This window comes from Enhydra lutris, unplaced genomic scaffold (genome assembly GCF_002288905.1).
Source record: "Enhydra lutris kenyoni isolate GAN:26980312 unplaced genomic scaffold, ASM228890v2 scaffoldscaffold16, whole genome shotgun sequence".
Taxonomy (NCBI): Eukaryota; Metazoa; Chordata; class Mammalia; order Carnivora; family Mustelidae; genus Enhydra; species Enhydra lutris.
In genome coordinates, this window is record NW_019154100.1 from 32,303,490 (window position 1) to 32,322,985 (window position 19,496).

Genomic DNA, 19,496 nt, shown 5'->3' on the forward strand with positions numbered 1-19,496 from the left:
AAAAAAAAAAGATGTAAGGAGAAATGTGACTCATGGGATGACATTTATGGTTTATGTACAGTGGAATGTTTTCATGTAGGTAAGCTCCACTTGAACTTAATGGTAACTGAATAGTTTCTTAGTGTTGAATCCTGATTCAGGTAAGATAATCTGGTCATCCACCTATGTTGTCTTTCTCCTTCAGGTTGTTTTTATACACACACCAATAATATTTGTTCTTCTCCAGCCCTATTTGGATTTCATACCTTTTTCAGATATTTTAATACCTGAAGTAGATAAATATCTAAGTCATATCTTGATGGTCAGAAATTTGTATCTTTAATGTGAGTTTTCATCCCTCTTCTTTGATCCATTATTTGTTGTTTATAGCCTAACTTTGATGGCAGTCTTACTCCCTCTTTGTCCAGATGCTTTTGTGTAGCCATCTCACTGTGACTGCCATATACAGTATATGTCAGCTAATGTTATTCCTCTTTTCTACTTTTTTTTTAATTTAAAAATATTAATTGATTGGGGACTGAATTCTAAAAAGCATGTTCATTACATTCGTTCCTTTATTATTTTAAGAAACATTTCTTAAACACTGGCCGTGTTCCAGAGATATGGAATTACTCTGGAGTAGCTCTTGAGGTATAGAGGATCCTGTCTATATTACTGGGACAGCTTAATAACTGCTCTGTATATACATATGGATATATTTTTAAATTGTCTTTATATTAAAACATTATCGTTACAACTGCATTGGTTAGGTTTTACTGATTACTGAATTTGATTTATGAAGTAAACACAATATGGAAATTTTTCTTAGGGAAATTTTTCAGTGAAGCAGATAACCTCTTTATGTGTATATACTTTTTTTTGAGCAAGTCATGATCCATCCTTTTCTGTCATAGGATCTTTGTTTAGGTGGCTCACTTTGCATAGGGCATTCTCTCACCCAATTCTCTGCCTGCCTTTCCCCCCGCTCCAGGTTTTTTGAAGAATTGATAAATACAAATTGTGTAAATTTATAGTAAACTACATCTTTTGGTATATATCTATATCTATATCTATATCTATATCTATATCTATATCTATATATATATAGTGAAATGATTACCACAGTTAAGCTGATTAACACATCTATCACCTCTCATAGTTACCTTTTTTATGTTAACATTAAGTGTCCAGAATTTATTCATTCTATGTAACTGAAATTTTCTACCCATTGTCCAGGATCTTCTCATTTCCTCTTCCCCCAGACCTTGGCAACCACCATTCCACTCTCTGCTTATATAAGTTTACCTTTTTTAGATTCCACATAAAAGTGAGATCATGCAGTGTTTGTTTTTCTGTGCCTGGCTTATTTCACTTAGCATAATGCCCTCCACGTTCATTCATGTTGTCACAAATGGCAGGATTTCCTTCTTTTTAAAGGCCGAATAATATTCCATTAAATTATACACATTATATAGTGTATATTTTATATATAATATCTCAGTGTTCTTTATACATTTATCCATCAGTGGACATTTTGGTTGATTCTGTATCTTGGCTATTCATATAATGCTGCAGTGTTCATGGGAATGTAGTTATCTTTTCAGTATCCTGTTTTCATTTCCTTTGAATATATGCCCAGAAGTACGATTGCTGGATCATATGGTCATTCTATTTTTAATTTTTTGAGAACCCTCCCTGCCATTTTCCATAGTAGCTATACCAATTTGCATTCCTACCAACAGTGCACAAGGATTCTCTTTTTTCTACATCCTTGCCAGTACTTGTTATCTCTTGTCTTTTTAATAATAACCATTCTAACAGGTGTGAGGTGATATCTCATTGTGGTTTTGATTTGCATTTCCTTGATGATTTAGTGATGTTGAGCATTTTTCGTATACCTGTTGGCCATTTGTATATCTTTGGAGAAGTAACTGCTCAGTTTTTTGCTTATTTTTAAATCAGGCTATTTTCTTGCTGTTGAGTTGTCTAGTTCCTTATGTATTTTTAAATATTAACCCCTTATTGGATAGGTGGTTTGCAAGTATTTTCTCCCATTCCACAGATTATTTCTTTACTCTGTTAATTGTTTCCTTTGCTGTGCAGGGACTTCTTAGTTTGTTGCAACCCCTTTTGTCTATTTTTATTGTTGTTGCCAGTGCTTTTGAGGTCATATCCGAAAAATCATTGCCCAAATGAAAGACAAAAATCTTTTCCTTATTTTTCTTTCTAGTAGTTTTACAGATTCAGGTCTTATATGTCTTTAGCCTATTTTGAGTTGATTTTTGGATATGGCATGAGATAGGGGTCCAATTTCACTCCTCTGTATGTGGATATTGAGTTTTCCCATCACCATTTATTAAAGAGACTGTCTTTATTTTACGTTCTTGATATCTTTGTTGAAGGTCAATTGACTGTGAATGCATTTATTTCTCAGCTCTTTTCTGTTCCTTTGGTCTCGGGTTTTTTGTTTGTTTGTTTGTTTTTGTTTTTGTTTTTAAATGCCAGCAGTGTGCTTACGAAGTATAGCTTTGTGGTGTATTTTAAAATCATGTGATTTGATGCTTCCAGCTTTGTTCTTTTTGCTCAAGATTTCTTTGGCTATTTGGAGTCTTTTGTGGTTCTGTATAAATCTTAGGATTTTTGGTATATTTCTGTGAAAAATGCCATTGGAATTTTGATAGAGATTTGAAACTGCAGATCACTTTGGGTAGTATGGTCATTTTAATACTAGTAATCATTCTAAGTGATGTACATAGCATATCTTTCCACTTATTAGTGTTTTCCAGTTTATCGATGTTTTATAGTTTTATTGTAAAGTCTTATACCTCCTTGTTTAAGTTTATATGAGTATTTCTTTTTTCCTGCTCTATTCCGTAAATGCGTGAGTAATTTTGAAGCACTAAAGAGCTTATATCATCTGGTAAAAGATGGACAAAACCTTCTAGAGTGTGTAAAATATCAGAAATCTGGTTATCACACACAAAAAAGAAGTGAATGAAGACTAGCCAATTTTATGTTTGCTTTGTTGTAAAACAGTTTCTTAATTGTATTGATATGAAAGTGACTGAAATTATTTGTTTTTAGCAACTAAATTGATTTTAAGTTTTCCTTTGTAGGTGGATTGGACTCTAAACATTGGAGAGCAAGCACTTGATATATGTATTGTCTCTTTTAATCAGTCAGCATCTTCTGTTTTTGTTCTTGGTGAAAGAAACTTTTTTTGCCTTAAGGATAATGGACAGATTCGATTCATGAAGAAACTTGATTGTAGCCCAAGTTGTTTTCTCCCGTATTGCTCAGGTGTGTAGAAGGATTTTTCTTTTATCTTTTCCATATGTCAAGGCTACGTTATATACATCAGGAAAAGCCATATATTCACACACATATATTTTAAACATCTAGGAAAATAGTTTTTTACAGAACATGTAATGGAAATTTTAACTTTTAAAGTTCGAATACAAGTTTGATATAAAGCACACATTTGGTTTTGTCAGTCATTTTACTTTGCACAGAATGTCTTGGAGAATTGGCCTCAGGTATACATTTATGCTTTCCAAAATAGGGCAGTTCAAGATGTTTGCTAAAGAACACCAGACTCTTTTATAAGCAGAAAGGAGCATAGTAATGCCTATTGGAATGACTTATCTGTTGCCAGTGCCCAGTAAAAACCATTAGCTAACTGTGTTAAACATTAATGAAATTTATGCTTTGTTGATGAAATGCAAAAATGTTGGCTACTATCTACTTATAGTTCCCAAGTCTGTAAAATTATTTTTTAGTTTTTGATATTTGTGTTTGCAGTTGAAAAATACTATTTTATTACTTAAAATAAAATAAATACCTTATTACTTTATGCTTTTACATCAAGATGTTAGAATTAGTTTGTATCATAAATTCCTTAAAAGTGATATACTATTGCAAATAACTGTTTTCTTATTATCCTCTTTTCTATATTGAATGTACAGTTTCTGAAGGAACAATAAATACTTTGATTGGAAACCATAATAACATGTTGCATATTTATCAGGATGTGACATTGAAGTGGGCCACTCAGCTTCCCCACATTCCTGTAGCAGTAAGAGTGGGCTGTGTACAGTAAGTGATTTAACTTTTTTTTAGGATCTTAGTCTAGGAATTCTGTAGAAGTTTAATGAAACAATAACAAGTGATTTTACCAGGAATAACAAGTGACATTGTAGTGTGAATGTCAACAATGGAAATAATTTAAAATATAACTTTTATTGGAAAAGGATATAAAAAGGCCTTACGTAGGCTCCATCAATCATTTTTATTTTCATTCCCAGATAATTAAAATATGGTGTTATAATATGTTTCAGGTGTACAGTATAATGATTCAATAGTTCTATACATCACTCAGTGCTCATCATGACAAGTATACTCCTTAATCCCCTCAATCATTTTTATTTAGTATTTCTAGTGAAATGTCCTTTGTAAATCAGATTTAAAGAAAATGGCTTACCTGGTAGATTATTTTCTTTAAAATAGGAAAGGATTTCTTCAAGCATTTGATGGGTTCCACTTAGAGGTCACTTATTGTTAGACTTGAGACTATTACACATCAAAACTTGTTTCAGACCTTATTATGTCCTGTAGTGCAGGATTGCTAATGATTATGTATTTAAGACTGTTCAGATTTTAAAAAGGGTCAATTTTCCTTTAAAATGAAGATTAAATTCATACCTTAATTATCCAAAATAAGAGAAATGAGACATAACTGTAATTTTTCTAGGTTGTCAGTATAGATGGCAAGATCCTGACAAACCTTTAGCATCTCAGATTATGTTTAGGGATTGAAGATCCCAGTAAATATGTAGAAACACAACTTTCTTTCTTTCTTTTTTAAAGAATTTATTTTTAAATAATCGCTACACTCAAAGTGGGGCTTGAACTCACAACCCTGAAACCAGTTGTCAGCACACTCCACTGAACGAGTGGCCAGATCCCCTTAGAAACACAACTTTCTATAAAGCTTTATAGATTCCCTAGATCTAGTCAGTTTTGCTTATTTATAAGATTTTATTGAAATTTATTTATTTAGGGTTTTATTTATTTGACACAGAGATAGAGTACAAGTAGGCAGAGCAGCAGGCAGGGGGAGAGGGAGAAGCAGGCTGTCCGCTGAGCAGGGAGCCCAACGTGGGGCTATGTCCCAGGACCCTGGAATCATGACCTGAGCTGAAGGCAGCCACTTAACCAACTGAGCCACCCAGGCACCCTGATTTTATTGACATTTAAAAACCATGTGTAGAATTCTTCAGTGGTAACTATAGTATCTGATCAGTATGACTAATTCCCCCAAATTAAGAGATTAGATGTGTATGTTGTTGAAGCGCAATGAAGGGTATTCATATTTGCATTAATGGTTAATCTGAATCCTGAATATTATAAAAATAGAAACACCATTTTGAAAACATTGAATATTTTAAAAATAAGTTGCTTTCTCATGTTTTTCGAGGAAACGCCATCATGTAATTGCTATGCACTTAACACAAATTGTAGTTATTTTGTATCTGAAGAAAAATAAAAATTTTGAGATTGACTTTTACAACAACTACCAGATAGTCTTTTAAGTTCAACCAAACAATTAGATTCACCAGAGATTTTAAATCAGATTTACTTAGAAGGGTTTACAACAGAGAAAACATCTCGCCAGGAGGGCAATGTCAAGTATTTCTCTTCTGGGAGAGCAATTCTTGCAGCAGTCCATATATCCATCCGAGAGCTGTTCTCTTTGGCCTCTCAAGTGACAGCTCAGGTGCAAGAAGACAGATCCACACTGGTGGGTATGCGGCCCATCTTGGCTTATAGTCCACATGCCCCTGAAGTTTAAATACTAAAAAAGTCATTGTAGTTTTTGTGTGTATGTGGGGCAGAGGAGAGTAATGGATGGAAAGATCTTACTGAGGCCACTTAATTGAAATACTTATTTAACCATATATTACTTACATGGGACATACCTATTTCAGGAGTCACTGTACTCAGGGAAGCTCAAAGATGTAGTTTCTGAGCAGATATTTATGGTTAATGTATGGTTTCAGTTCAGATGCATCTTATGAGTTAAGGGTCCAGAAATAACTGAAATTGTTAGGAGTAAAAAACCAAATTTCCATGCAGGGTGCATCAAGATGCTTATATTCACAAGTAGTCTGTTACCTCTAAACTTAGGCGTTTGTAAGTGAAACTTCCTATTTCTTCTCATAGCTTTTTCAACATAATAATTATAAACAGTTAAATGTAAATATTGCCATTAATGATTTATACAGTTAATTAATATATAGCAGTAACTTTTAATTATTCATTGGAAAATTTTTCTTATTTTTATGTACTTTAGTATATAAAAGTATAGAGTTCGACTAAAAGAATTTCATTGTAGTTTATATTAGAATTTTAAAAGTGATTATTATTGACTTACCTATAGTGTATTTATGTTTAGAAGTTATCATTTGAAATTAGAAGCAGTGAAATAATTTTGCTTCTGCTTTTTTTTTTTAAGATTTTATTTATTTATTTGACAGACAGAGATTACAGAGAGGCAGGCAGGGAGAGAGAGGAGGAAGCAGGCTCTCCGCGGAGCAGAGAGCCCGATGTGGGGCTCCATCCCAGGACCCTGGGATCATGACCTGAGCCAAAAGCAGAGGCTTTAACCCACTGAGCCACCCAGGCGCCCCTTGCTTCTGCTTTATATTACCTTCAGAGTTAAACTTTTTTGGTTGAACTTCCTTAGATGAATGTGTTTATTTGTAGAGGAAATTGCTGCTATTTGAATATGTTTCTTTTCAATGAATAAGAAATACTGGATTTGGATCAAGTTGATGCAATTATACTTAATAACAGCATTTTGCTCAGAAACTAAGATGCTTTTTTTCCTCCCACTCCCATTTATTTGGCAGTACAAGTCCTCTACCTTGTTTATTATAAACCAATTCTAAATCTGTCTGTGTTCCTTTCTTTTTTTTCAGGGTAAACGGCATTTTTGATTACAGAGATTATTTTTTTTTTAGTTTAATTATTTTAATTTTTTTGTGTTAAACTATGGGAATGTGAAATAAGTGTATAGTTTGTAGTTTACAGAATAAGAAGAGCATGAATGTGATAATGTTCTTTAAATTCTCAGCTACTATTGTTTTCTTCTAATTGCATGAAGTAGCTGTGCAAGCCTGGCCAGTGTCTTAACCTCTGTTGTGGTCAGTTTCCCAAATGGCAAACAAAGATAATCATTTATCGGTAATGTTATTCTCTCTAGAGATATGAAATATACCTCAAAGTGGAAGTCTGAATGGATGTTCAGAGTGATAAAAACCTTTCCAAACTTCAGCTGGCAACCACAGCCTTTGTGCTTTAAAATCTTATTGCAGCTTGTTTTTTAGGATAAACAATTGGTCTGGTACTTCAGTGTTTTTCTTCCTAGGCTCTATTTACTATAGTAACTTACTGTAACTGTCAGTATTTAACAGTTTCATTCTTTAACCTTCATCGATGTAGTGTTCTTGACCAGAATGTTTTCCCCATTCTTCTCTGGATTTTCCAATTTCTTTTATCTTCCAGTCCTAACTCAAGTCACGTAAATAAGCCTTCCCTCTCTCCTCTGGTTTCCTCTTTCTCTGAATTTTTGTATTTCTCTTATGTTGGTGATTGCGGTTTGATTTTCCTAACTCCTCAACTCAATCACATGTTCCTTTAATGTTAGGGACCCTTTCTACTTTTGCATGTTATACTGAATAATCAGCCAGAAAGCTGAATATGTTGTATATGCTTAGTAAATATGCAAAAATCATTGTGATCTGTGCATGTCAGGGGGGGAGGAATGGCTAAAAAGATCTTCGAAGAGCTTTCAGTTGAAATACCTTTTTAAAAATATGAAACAATTGAAAGTCATAGATGGAAGGCTATTATTTCTTTGAAGATAAATTTATTAGGAGAGTATTCAAATTTCAGACTGATTTATTTTTAAGTTTAACTTTTGCTGTTAATTTTTCTTTCTTGTGTGTGTGTGTGTGTTTGTGTGTTTGTGTGTGTGTGTGTGTGTGTATAGAAAGGGAACATGGACCTCAATATATAATTTTTCCTATGTTGTGTGTTTAAGGATTTCCTTTGTGGCTTACTGGTACATATAAAATTTGTAAATATTTCTGGAATTAAGGTAGAGCATAAATTATGATTTTAGAACTTCTGCATTCTTTTTGGTATTTTCCTCTATTAATCTGTTGTAGTTCAGGAGTGGAATGTTAATTTCTCATTATTTTTTTGTCATTTTTTTGTTGACTAGCTTAGCATTTTAGTTTATATAGTCTAGTTCTATATATTCAGCTTATGTGTATGATATTTTACAATTTTGGTGGTTTTAAAAGATTTCTCAATACAAAATTTCCCTTTTTGTGTTCTCACTTAATATTTCTTTGTTTGCTTTTTTTTTGTTTTATTTGCTTTGAATACAGTTTGCTGTTGTCTGTGCTTTCTTTCTTTCTTTTTTTTAAAAAAGATTTTATTTATTTATTTGACAGACAGAGATCACAAGTAGGCAGAGAGGCAGGCAGAGAGAGAGGGGGAAGCAGGCTCGCTGCTGAGCAGAGAACCCAAAACGGGGCTTGATCCCAGGACCCTGAGACCATGACCTGAGCCAAAGGCAGAGGCTTTAACCCACTGAGCTACCCAGGCGCCCCTGTCTGTGATTTCTTTAATCTGTAATTTTATTTTGAATGCATCTCTTGTAAAAAGAAAATTTGATTGGATTTTTAAACCCATTTTGAAGATCATTTCCCTTTAATTGACCCATTTACAATTGTTATAATCTATATATTTGTATGTACTTTCAATAGTATTTCCTTTGCTTTCCAACTTTGTGTGAGTTGGGTATTCTCTGTTCTTGGATCTCCCATGTATTGGATGGTACATACACATATATATCTCTTTTTAAATTTTGATTAGTGTTTACTTTTTCATTTTGCTATAATCTGAAAATGAAAGGAATCTTTCCCCCTGTGATAGGCAAAGGGTTTAATACACTGTTTCTTTCTCCTTTCCTGTTTTCCCACTCCCTGTACCACCTCCACACACAGGCATGTACCCATGTACACAGAGCTTGTTCTCACATGTATCACCCCCTACACCACACAGACTTTGTTAACATTTGCTCTTTGCTATGGTAACATAAGGTATTGTTACATAGGTATTAACTATAAATTATTATTGTTAAACTCTACTAGTCCTTTTCTTGAGAATATTTTAAAATTTGTATTCACTTTTTATCTGGACCTATACTAATTTTTGTTATTTTTCCTCATCTATTAAATGTTGTGACTCTTTTTATAATACAGATTATAATTTTTTAACTTACTGATTTCACTTAATCTCTTAATAGGTCAATTTAATGTTCTGGTATAGGGTGTTAATATTTTATGATAAAAATGTATTGTCACATTTTCCCCTTAGACTTTCTTGATGTTGCTTCTTTATTTTTTAAAAATAACTTTTGTGGAAAAGAATAATCTTGTGATTTCTATAAAAAGCATAGAACTGCATTATTTAAAACTCAAGCAGTATTTAAAAGTGCAAGTAAGATAACAAAAAATAAAAACTAACTCTGCCATCAATTTTCTCTTAACATTTGTTAGCACCTGTTAAACATGAAGCTGCTTTTTTTGTCTATAGAGATCAAATTTAGGCAAAGAATAAAATTTCCAAAGCAGAATAATATGGTTTTAATTTTTATTTTATTTTATTATTTTATTATTTTTTTTTAAGTAAGCTCTATGCCATTGTGGGGCTTGATCAAGATTTGTGTGCTCTAACAATCGAGCCAGACAGATGCCCCCAGAATAATATGTTTTATAAATATGAGTTTATTTTATTATATTCTAACAGAGAAAAGGAATAGAAGAAATGGAAAGAATAAATGAATTTTATGTAAATGTTTTTTCACAGCAATTTATTTTACTTTCTAAAAGACTCTTCTAAAGAAGAAAAGAGGTAAAAGTTTATTATTTTCAACTTTTTTTTTTAAAAGATTTTATTTATTTTTCAGAGAGAGACACTGCAAGAGAGGGAACAGAAGCAGGGGGAGTGGGAGAGGGAGAAGCAGGCTTCCCACTGAGCAGGCAGCCAGATGTGGGACTCGATCCCAAGACCCAAGGATCATGACCTGAGCTGAAGGCAGCCGCTTAACAGCTGAGCCACCCAGGCGCCCCACAACTTTTTTTTGTTTGATTGTTTTAAGCAAGAAGTTTATGTTGGTAATTTGTTACAACAGATATTTTCAGTTTTTTAAAGCTGCATTTCAGTGTTTGGCAGTGTCTGTTAAGTCTGTTATTGAAGATATGGAAAGCAGCATACTTACTGCTTTCTTCTTCCTCTCTTTTTGTCAAATTCTTTTATCGTATCTTATTATTAATTTTGTCAAAGTTTAAAATATTTACATAAGTCTTAGTAATCACAATTTTCACAGTCTTTTCATCCTATCCATATCTAAATGAACTCAAAGTTTACCGCCAGTTTGTTTTTATTGTTTATGAATTATCTTGATTCACGTCTTGGTTAGTTGAATTTAATCATCCAGTAGTCTTGAGGAAAGTCTCTAAGTCTTGTATTCTTGAGAGTTGTTTATTGCTATTATACTTGAAGGTTTTCTTAGCTTCCCTCAGAAATGGACATTCCATTTGGTGTTGACAGTTGCTGTGGGAAGGTCTGAGGCTGACATAATTTATTTGTAAAATTTCTTATTGAATGAGTTAACTTTTTTTGCCTGTCTCATGTCTAACTTATCTTTTAAATCCTTAAAGGCCTTTAAAATTAATTAATTAATTAACATTATTGTCCGTTTGTTCTGACATTAAGATTCAAGTTTTTATTCATTTCAGGAAAATATTCTTCCATTATAGCTTTGAATATTGGTTCTGCTCTACTAGTTTAGTTTTTTTTTTAAATCTAAATTCAATTAGCCAACTTATAGTACATCATTAGTTTCAGACGTAGAATTCAATAATTCATCAATTGCATATAACACCCAGTAGTTTAGTTTTCTTAATATCATTTTTAAAGATTTTATTTATTTATTTGAGAGAGAGAGAGAGAGTGAGAGAGAGCAAGAGCATGAGCAGGGAGAAGGGCAGAGGGAGAAGCAGACTCCCTGCTGAGCAGGTTGCCCGTCCTGAGGCTTGATCCCAGGACCCTGGGACTGTGACCTGAGCCGAAGACAGGCCTCTGACCAACTGAGCCACCCGGTGCCCCTTGCTTGAGCTTTTTAAATAAAAAAAATCATGTTGATAATTCATTGATACAGTGTCAACTATTTGATTTCTCCTTTTGTTTCCTTAGGAAACTCTTGGTATGGATATTTTCAGCCCTTTGCTTAAGTTTCTGTTTCCTTCATGGTTTTCTTTCTTTACCTCTTTTACTTTATTTGCAATTTCTACACATCGGTCCCCTGTCAATTACTCTGCAGTTATTAATCATTTTAAAAATGGTGATAGTAATTTGTTGAAGAATCGTGTGGGAAATGAAGGGAGAGACTTAGGAGCTCAGACCACCTGAGTCTTTTTACCTTCTCACTGTGTTTATTTTTTCCTTTGCCCTGGGAACCTATTTCCCTCAGTTTTCAGGGTTTAAAAGGTTGGTTGGTATAACAGGAGTCCTCTTGACCCCCACTCACAGGCCCTTGGTACTAAGAATTAGTGGCTGCTGCTTGTTTTCTTATTTTCATTGGTTAGGAAGCTAACTGATGGAGAAATACATCTTTTATTTCCACTGTGGTTTTCTGATGTTGCATGTCCTGCATCCCACCTGTGCGTTTAGATCATTTTATGCTAGCCTGGACCTGACTCTCTATTCTGCTTGAAGTCTGAGGAGCATGTGCCAGCTCTTGACACCCTATTTTATTGTGGGCCACAATTTAATATGTTTGGCAGAACATAGGTATCCCCAAAGTTTGTTAATTGTAACTGTAGTTATTTCCTTGTTCAACTTTCCTTTTTTGGGGGGTGGGTGGGTGGTTGTTATTTTCATGCTTTCTGCTGTTTTTAGTGAATTTTGAGTTCTGCTGTGCCATTTTTGATTAGAAGTCATTTCTTTATCAGTTAATGTTTATCGTTGCTAGGGAGAGAATTATGGCAAACTTGATTTTTGTTATGTTATGAGTAACTAGTTTTTTATGTCTGATTGCTTATAGAATGTTTTTCATTTTTTCTGTAAATGTCATGTTTGCCACCATATATTTATCTAATACTGTTTTTCTTAATTTAGTTGGGAATATAGTGCATGTAATCTGTTTAAGCCATTTGTTTAGCAGCTAAAGAAAGCTTCCTTATGTTTCATCTTTGATTATTCTTTCAGATCTGGTTGATGTTCTTGTTCTTCAGGGAAGCTAGTATCTTTTGGGTAGCTGTTTATTTTCTGTTCCTTATATATGCCATCTTCTTTCTTATAATTTTCACTGTCATTTTTTTTCTGGTTTTTTTTTTTTTTTTTGTTTTTGTTTTTGTTTTTTGGTGGGGGGAGAGTGTCTGAGTTTTGTGTTCTTAATCATTGGTTTAAGCTTTTACAGCATTGGTTTTGCTCTTCTTAGTCTGTACCATTGGAGATTTTTTTTAGTCTACTGAGGCAAATCTTTCTCCTTCTCATGCCTCCCACCTCTTGCACCTTTGGTATAAGTGAGTACCCAGTGTAGTAGTGGCAGGCTATAATTCCCATAATGCACTTGTACCAAACATGTCTTATTCTGAAACATGTTTATAGTGTCTCTGAGCATATAATGTGCTACTACTGATATCTGTCCCTTACATAACCAGTTTTCTATAGAATTTGTTACCCCTGTATGGATGTAGGTAGGTAGTATAGAGGGGGCAAGGGCAGTGGTATAGTTGGGAAAGGCTCAGGTGAGTAGGGTTAAATTATATCGCTTCCATCATAGGTCAGAATTGAGTAGTAAAAGATATCTGCATAGTTTTATTGTTTCTGTAGAACCTGGGTTTCTGAATCAGATTGAGTCAGGGGTTGGGATTAGAGAAAAAGAGTGAAACATCTTCCTGTCTTTGTTCAGGAGGTCTCTATGAAGTGAAGCTGGGGTGTGGCATGAGCTAAAAGTATTTTTTTGGCTTCATCTACCTGATAACTAGTCTAAATTTCTTTTAGATTCAGGATTTACAATTTATGGGGTTGTTTTCCTCTCCTCTTCACTCTCTCCCCTTTCTAATGATTTTTGTGTCTGTGTCTTTGTCTCTTTTCAGTTCCTGCATTGTGATTTTAGTTAGGTATTAGATTGCATTGAAGGCTGTTGCAATAGTGAATATTTCAGAAGAATCTTAGGATCATTTTTTTTAAAATAATTTATTTGACAGACAGAGATCACAAGTAGGCAAAGAGGCAGGCAAAGAGAGAGAGGGGGAGGCAGCTCCCTGCTGAGCAGAGAGCCCAATGCGGGGCTCAATCCCAGGACCCTGGGATCATGACCTGAGCCGAAGGCAGAGGCTTAACCCACTGAGCCACCCAGGTGTGCCTTAGGATCATATTTTTAAGTTGCAGAGAAAATTCTGTTCATTAATTGGGTTGGAATAATACTGAATTTAGGGACTCTTTTGGAGAAATTGGCCTTTTTCCAGTTCTAAGTACCTTTTAATTTCCAGAAATAATTCTGGTCAAGTGAGAGATTGAGCAGTAGTGTTCTGCTTTTTTTTTTTTTTTTTGAAAAAATTTTAAAAATAAAATGTCAGCCTTTTTAGAAAGATACGATCCTTGAATGGTGGCTGAGCTCTTGATTTTATACAGAAAATATTACTGTCTTTAGTAATTAGATATCCCACTATCCTCCTTCCCGGTTAATACTTGGTCTTACTTCATGCAGTGCTTGTTATAGCTGAATTCTAGTTCAGTGAAAGAATTTGTGTACGTTCATGAAATTTGACATAGTGGGTTTTGACATTAATATGATTATTTTCTTAACTTTCCCATCTCCCTATTGTAATGCAGTATTTATATTCTTTTGGTGGTTTTTAGACACTGTGTTTTTGGTTGTAACTGATGCTTTTGGCATTGTAATTAAATTAAGTTTATTTAGCTCATTTTACTGTGTTTAAACTATTGAATTTCAGTGTTTTCACCATTATCTTTTCTTGAGAAGTCCATCTTCTTCCCATATATTTTGTCTTTTGTTTTTTTCTGTTTTATTCTACATTTCCATTCTATTTGGAAAGTAAAAAACATTTTCTTTTCTGTACTAGTAGTGATAAATAAGTTTTAAAGAAACCCATTGTAACTTAAGTGGCATACGGTTAAAATTGGGTTTTTAACTTCAAATGTTAAATAGGGTGAGAGAGCCCCTACCATAAAATGGGGGCTTCAGTTGGGGCCTGGTGGGCCTGCTAATGCAACATAATAGTTTATAACTTAACATAAGGAGTTGTGGGGAAGAAAAGAACAAAATTGATTATATTTGCTATTTTTTTCTTCCCCTTATTGTTAATACCTTAGTAACCATGAATTGGACAACTTGTTTATGTCACTTGTATTGAAGCATTTTTGGAGTAAAATGACTTGCATTATTTTTGATGGTCATCATTACTTGCGTGCATATATTTCCATTGTGTGAGGTCAAGATCTTTAATGAGGTGATCTCTAGATTTCATATTGATTGGATTTCATATTGATTGAACAAGAACTGTGCTTGTAATATCCTTATCACCATGGGCTACTACCCCAAAGCTGACATACAGCCTGTGATTTGGTACTACTTTTATGAACTGCAGTATTGCTACTTTAAGTATTTTATTTACAGGGAAAGGATTTGCAGTCATCTTATCAATAAATTAAAAAGTTGTTTCTTTGTTGTTATTTGTCCATTGGGTTATAACCCTCAGAAAAACTCTCCTTATAAAAATTAGTAATCCTTTCCTTGGTCTCATGTTTCATTATCATTTTATTTTTTATGTAATAATGTAGAACACAGCATTCTCCATTCTCATGAAAAGTTTAACAGTAATTACAGTTCCAGATTATTTGACTTTGTTTCATTCCATAGTAAATCTGTTTAATTTTCTTGCCAGAGGTTTTAGAAACACTGTATAGCCAAGGATAAGACGTTACGCTCAGAATGCTAGTTGGTTTTGTATTTTTCTGTTTTATAGATTTAATGTTTTAATGGTAGAATTCTTCTCATTACCATGTATTTCCACTGAAAAATTTCTCTAGGCATACTGTTATTGAGTCTGTGAACTTCTCTTAAAAATGAAGTTCTCAATCTCAAAGAAAATAATCTCTATGGAAAAATGCCTTTGCGTTTTGGATCTGATTCTCTATCCCATAATGGATAATGTGAGTTAATTTGATAGTGGATATGGGGGTGGGGGAGTCAGTTGTTTACTAGAGTTGTAACCAGCAGAAAAGTATTATGCTTTTCACTAGTTAGAGTGGGTTTTGTTCTTTAATAAGCACATCTTCTTGACTCTTTGGTCTGGGAGATCATTTGTATCAGGTTGGTGACTTGGTTTTGTCTCTCTGGGAAACCCCATGCAATTTTATGTAATCTCTCCTTACTTCAAGAATTCTGGTTTCAAAGATAGAGTGAGGGTTATTTGGTTTGTCTCTGTGTGTATGTGTGTGTGTGTTTAAAATCTCTGTTTCCTGATGGGAAGAGGTTATGGTTTTCTAAATTGCTTACCGGGGAATAAAAACAAGAAACAAAATGATTTTTTTCATTAACATTAGGTTTATATGCTGTTGCTAAGAACTTTGGAACTTTGGATGGACTTAGTTCCTTTAGCCTATGAACCAGTGTATGGCCTATATTTTGAAACTCACTTTGGCATACAAATCTGGGTTTTTGCCAAATAGAAAAATATGTTTGTAAATGTATAAATCTCACTGTGTTGGCTAAAGCTGGATGACTTAAAATCAGAATCAGTTGTTATCTAAAGGAAAATGTAAGAAACATAGCAATATTTATTGCCTGCTGTGCACTGGCATCTTTGCATCGTTAGGATCTTAAATCTAAAAAGAACTGTTAGCTAATTCAAAACTTTTGACGTGTTTAATGTATCAGTTTTAATAGTTTAGACACTTTTACTAACTCCCTGCATCTTCAAAAAACAGATTTAGGAGAATGTCACTATTTTTTTTTTCATTTCAAGAGAACAGAATATTAATTAAAATTGCCAAAAACAAGTTTAAAAATATAATATAGTCAAACAGTCATGTCATCATTAAGTCTCTTTTGTAACTTTAACTTGAAACTTTTAAGTAAATCAAATCTTACTTGGTAAAATACAGTTTTCATTCTCAATTGTCTGACCTCTGTGATCCATAGGATTTGCCACTGAATAGATAGGAGGGTTTGCATATATTCTAAAATGGACATCTGTATTCAGTGGTTTTCTTACCTGCAGACAGAGAATATCTACTGCCTTTTGTTCATTGTACTGCAGTTTACTGTTTATAATAAGTGTAAAATAAAAAGTTACTACTTGCCCTATTGATGTACTTAAAAAAAGCAGATATCCATATACTTTGAGTGTATAATATTTAAACTATATAGGAAAACTGTACTAATTCAAAGTTAAAGTGTTTTTTTTTTGTTTTAATTAAGTAAAAGCTGACAAAATACCTTTATTGAAAATTAATTAATGTAGAGCCTATATTCTAATTAGAATCTATGTTCAAAACTCGATAAGACTTGGTTAGATAAAAACTTTGCTTAGTGCAGAAAGAAAGATTTATTATCCTTTTTTCCCTTGTAGTTCATCAAAAAAATCTTTAAAAACAATTTTCAAATGACTTTAGAGTGAGAGTATTTTAATATTTGAAGGTAGTTAACATGTATTATATATTATGAAGATGTTTTAGAGCATGGGCTGATTATCTAATTATTAATGTGTTTTTTTCACTGTAACACTCTTCTAAGAATACAAAAAAAAAATAGCCAATATGTATTGCATGTACTGTGCACCAGGTACCATTCGAAGTGCTTTGCACATATTTATTTAATTCTTCTAAGAATAGTTACTACAATTATTACCATCCCCATTTTATAGATGATGAAACTGAAGCATAGGAAGATCAGATAACATGCCCAAAAACGTAATCAAACATGTAAACTACTCATTATAGTGTAAGTGGGTAAGTGTTATTAATATAGAAAAGCAGAAAATGATAGGCCCTTCGAAGTGTTTAGTCCACCACCATACAGCTAGAAGTAGATATCCCAACTCTTTTTGTTTTTACTAAAAAACTCTAATACCTTTCCTTTTCCTAAAACAATTGCTTTCATTTCAGATTAGTGCTAACCAATATACAGTCTAATGAAAAGTATATTATTTGAATTTGTAATGGTGAACACCTGAAAAGCCAGAAAGTGAAAGCCTAAAACAAGTGATTCTTTTGGAGGGGTGGGAGAATCTGGATATGTTCTCTCAGGTATTCCAAAAATAAGCTCTGGTCTCTAGAAAAATAATAATACTGTCAAAACTCTTTTATTTAAGTCTTAAATAGTTCAGGTGTATAAGTAATAAAAATTTTTTGGTATAAATGAAAAATGAAAGATAGATTAGTAAATATTTTAATTAAGAATAGTGTTATAGAAAGTTATTCCTTTTTTAAAAAGGAGATTATGGTTTATAAATTAGAAATTACTAGTATTTCAGTAGTCAAATATAATAAAAATAATACTTTTTGCTTTTGGATGCAGCATTTTAGAATGCTATTTTTAGAATGCTTTTATCTTTCATATATATTTATTTCCAACACCCAATTTTTCTCTCCAAATTTTTCTCACCAAATTTGGTGTTGGAAATAATATATTAAATAAGTAGGTACAGTTCATGTTAAGTAAACATTTAAACATTTTTCTTAGAAGGAAAATCCTGATTTGGACCATATAATGATTTATGTTTAGCAGTAAATTTTGAATAACTTTGAACACTTAAGAGTATAAAAATTCTGTATTCCCTTAAAAAAGCTTTATTAATGATGGAGCAAGCAAATATGATATCTGTAGCTTGAAAAAAACATTCTCCACTTTCCAGACTGTCCACTGTGCCTATACAGTGTGTATGTAACATGGGGGCTCATGTATGAGTGAATAAGCAGCAGAAACAATTTTTATGGGGGCAATCTCCAGATTACTTAAAGTTAGTGGAAATACATGAAAAATTAAAACACAATCACATTGAGAGTAATGGAGGAATGGAGTGAAAAAGGTTATCTTACCGCTTTTTAGATTCTGCAGGCTTCCAGATGGTGGGAAATGCTTTGTTCTTCCCTCAAGCCCATCTGTTGTTCTTTAGCATAACTGACATCACCACAACTACTGCAACCATTAAGCATCGCCATATAAAGATGGCAAAATTTAGAACTTATTACAAAGTTTTATGGAAGAGGATTATAAGAATCAAAGTTATAGTTTGTTGAAAGATTTGCTCTTTTATTTTTTTATTGTTTAATGTGTGTGACATAGTGGTATGATAGAAGTAATGCCCAGGAATGACATATTCTAAGATTAGAACAGATTTCCCTTCCTTGAGAAGGTGTAGAAAATTTTTCATGACTTAGAATTAAACATAGGGATTTCTATATGTATCATGAGAATGAATTACTTACTGAGTAGGGATATAGTGTATGTGATTTGCTAAACCTATGCATTTGTTTTATTACTTTTTTCCTGCCCAGACTATTGTATTTTTGCCAGAAATGGAAATGTGTATTACTGTTTTCTATACAAAAGTTACTTTTACTTTTTTACTTTTACTTATTTATTTTTTAGAGAGGGAGAGAAGAGGGAGAGCTATGCAAAATAAATTCCTTTTAGATAACATGAAATATAAAATAATTTTTATTTATTGTTGCCTGCCTAGAGTTTTACCTCATAAATTTTATTTATTGCTATTTGGTTGGACGTGTGTTTGCTAGCGTAGACTAGACAGTACATCTTCACTTTATTTTTTTCATTTTCTTCTATTTTATTTCTTTTCAGTGTTCCAAAATTCATTGTTTATCCACCACACCCAGTGCTCCATGCAATACGTGCCCTCCCTAATACCCACCACCAGGCTCACCCAACCTCCCACCCCTCCCCTCCAAAACCCTCAGTTTGTTTCTCAGAGTTCACAGTCTCTCATGGTTTGTCTCTCCCTCCAATTTCCCACAATTCACTTCTCCACTCCTTCACCCAATGTTCTCCGTGTTATTCCTTATGCTCCACAAGTAAGTGAAACCATATAATAATTGACTCTCTCTGCTTGACTTATTTCACTCAGCATAATTTCCTCCAGTCCCATCCATGTTGATACAAAAGTTGGGTATTCATCCTTTCTGATGGAGGTGTATCTTCTTTATCCATTTGTCCATATCTTCTTTATGGACCATATCTTCTTTATCCATTTGTTTGTTGAAGGGCATCTTGGTTCTTTCCACAGTTTGGCAACTGTGGCCATTGCTGCTATGAACATTAGGGTACAGATGGCCCTTCTTTTCATGATATCTATATCTTTGGGGTAAATACCCAGTTGTATCTTCACTTT

General features: G+C 33.2%; 1 protein-coding gene across 2 annotated transcripts in view; it reads left to right on the plus strand.

Moving 5' to 3' along the window:
- Positions 1-19,496, plus strand: part of LOC111147257 (Bardet-Biedl syndrome 9) — a 441,623-nt gene that overhangs the window by 122,543 nt on the left and 299,584 nt on the right. For both annotated transcript variants that reach the window (XR_002640607.1, XM_022503184.1), the window contains exons 8-9: positions 3,096-3,279; positions 3,945-4,074. Coding sequence is in view for 1 of the 2 variants with exons in the window: in XM_022503184.1 (XP_022358892.1) it covers positions 3,096-3,279; positions 3,945-4,074 (314 nt within the window). In the remaining variant the exon portion in view is untranslated. The remainder of the gene's footprint in view (positions 1-3,095; positions 3,280-3,944; positions 4,075-19,496) is intronic.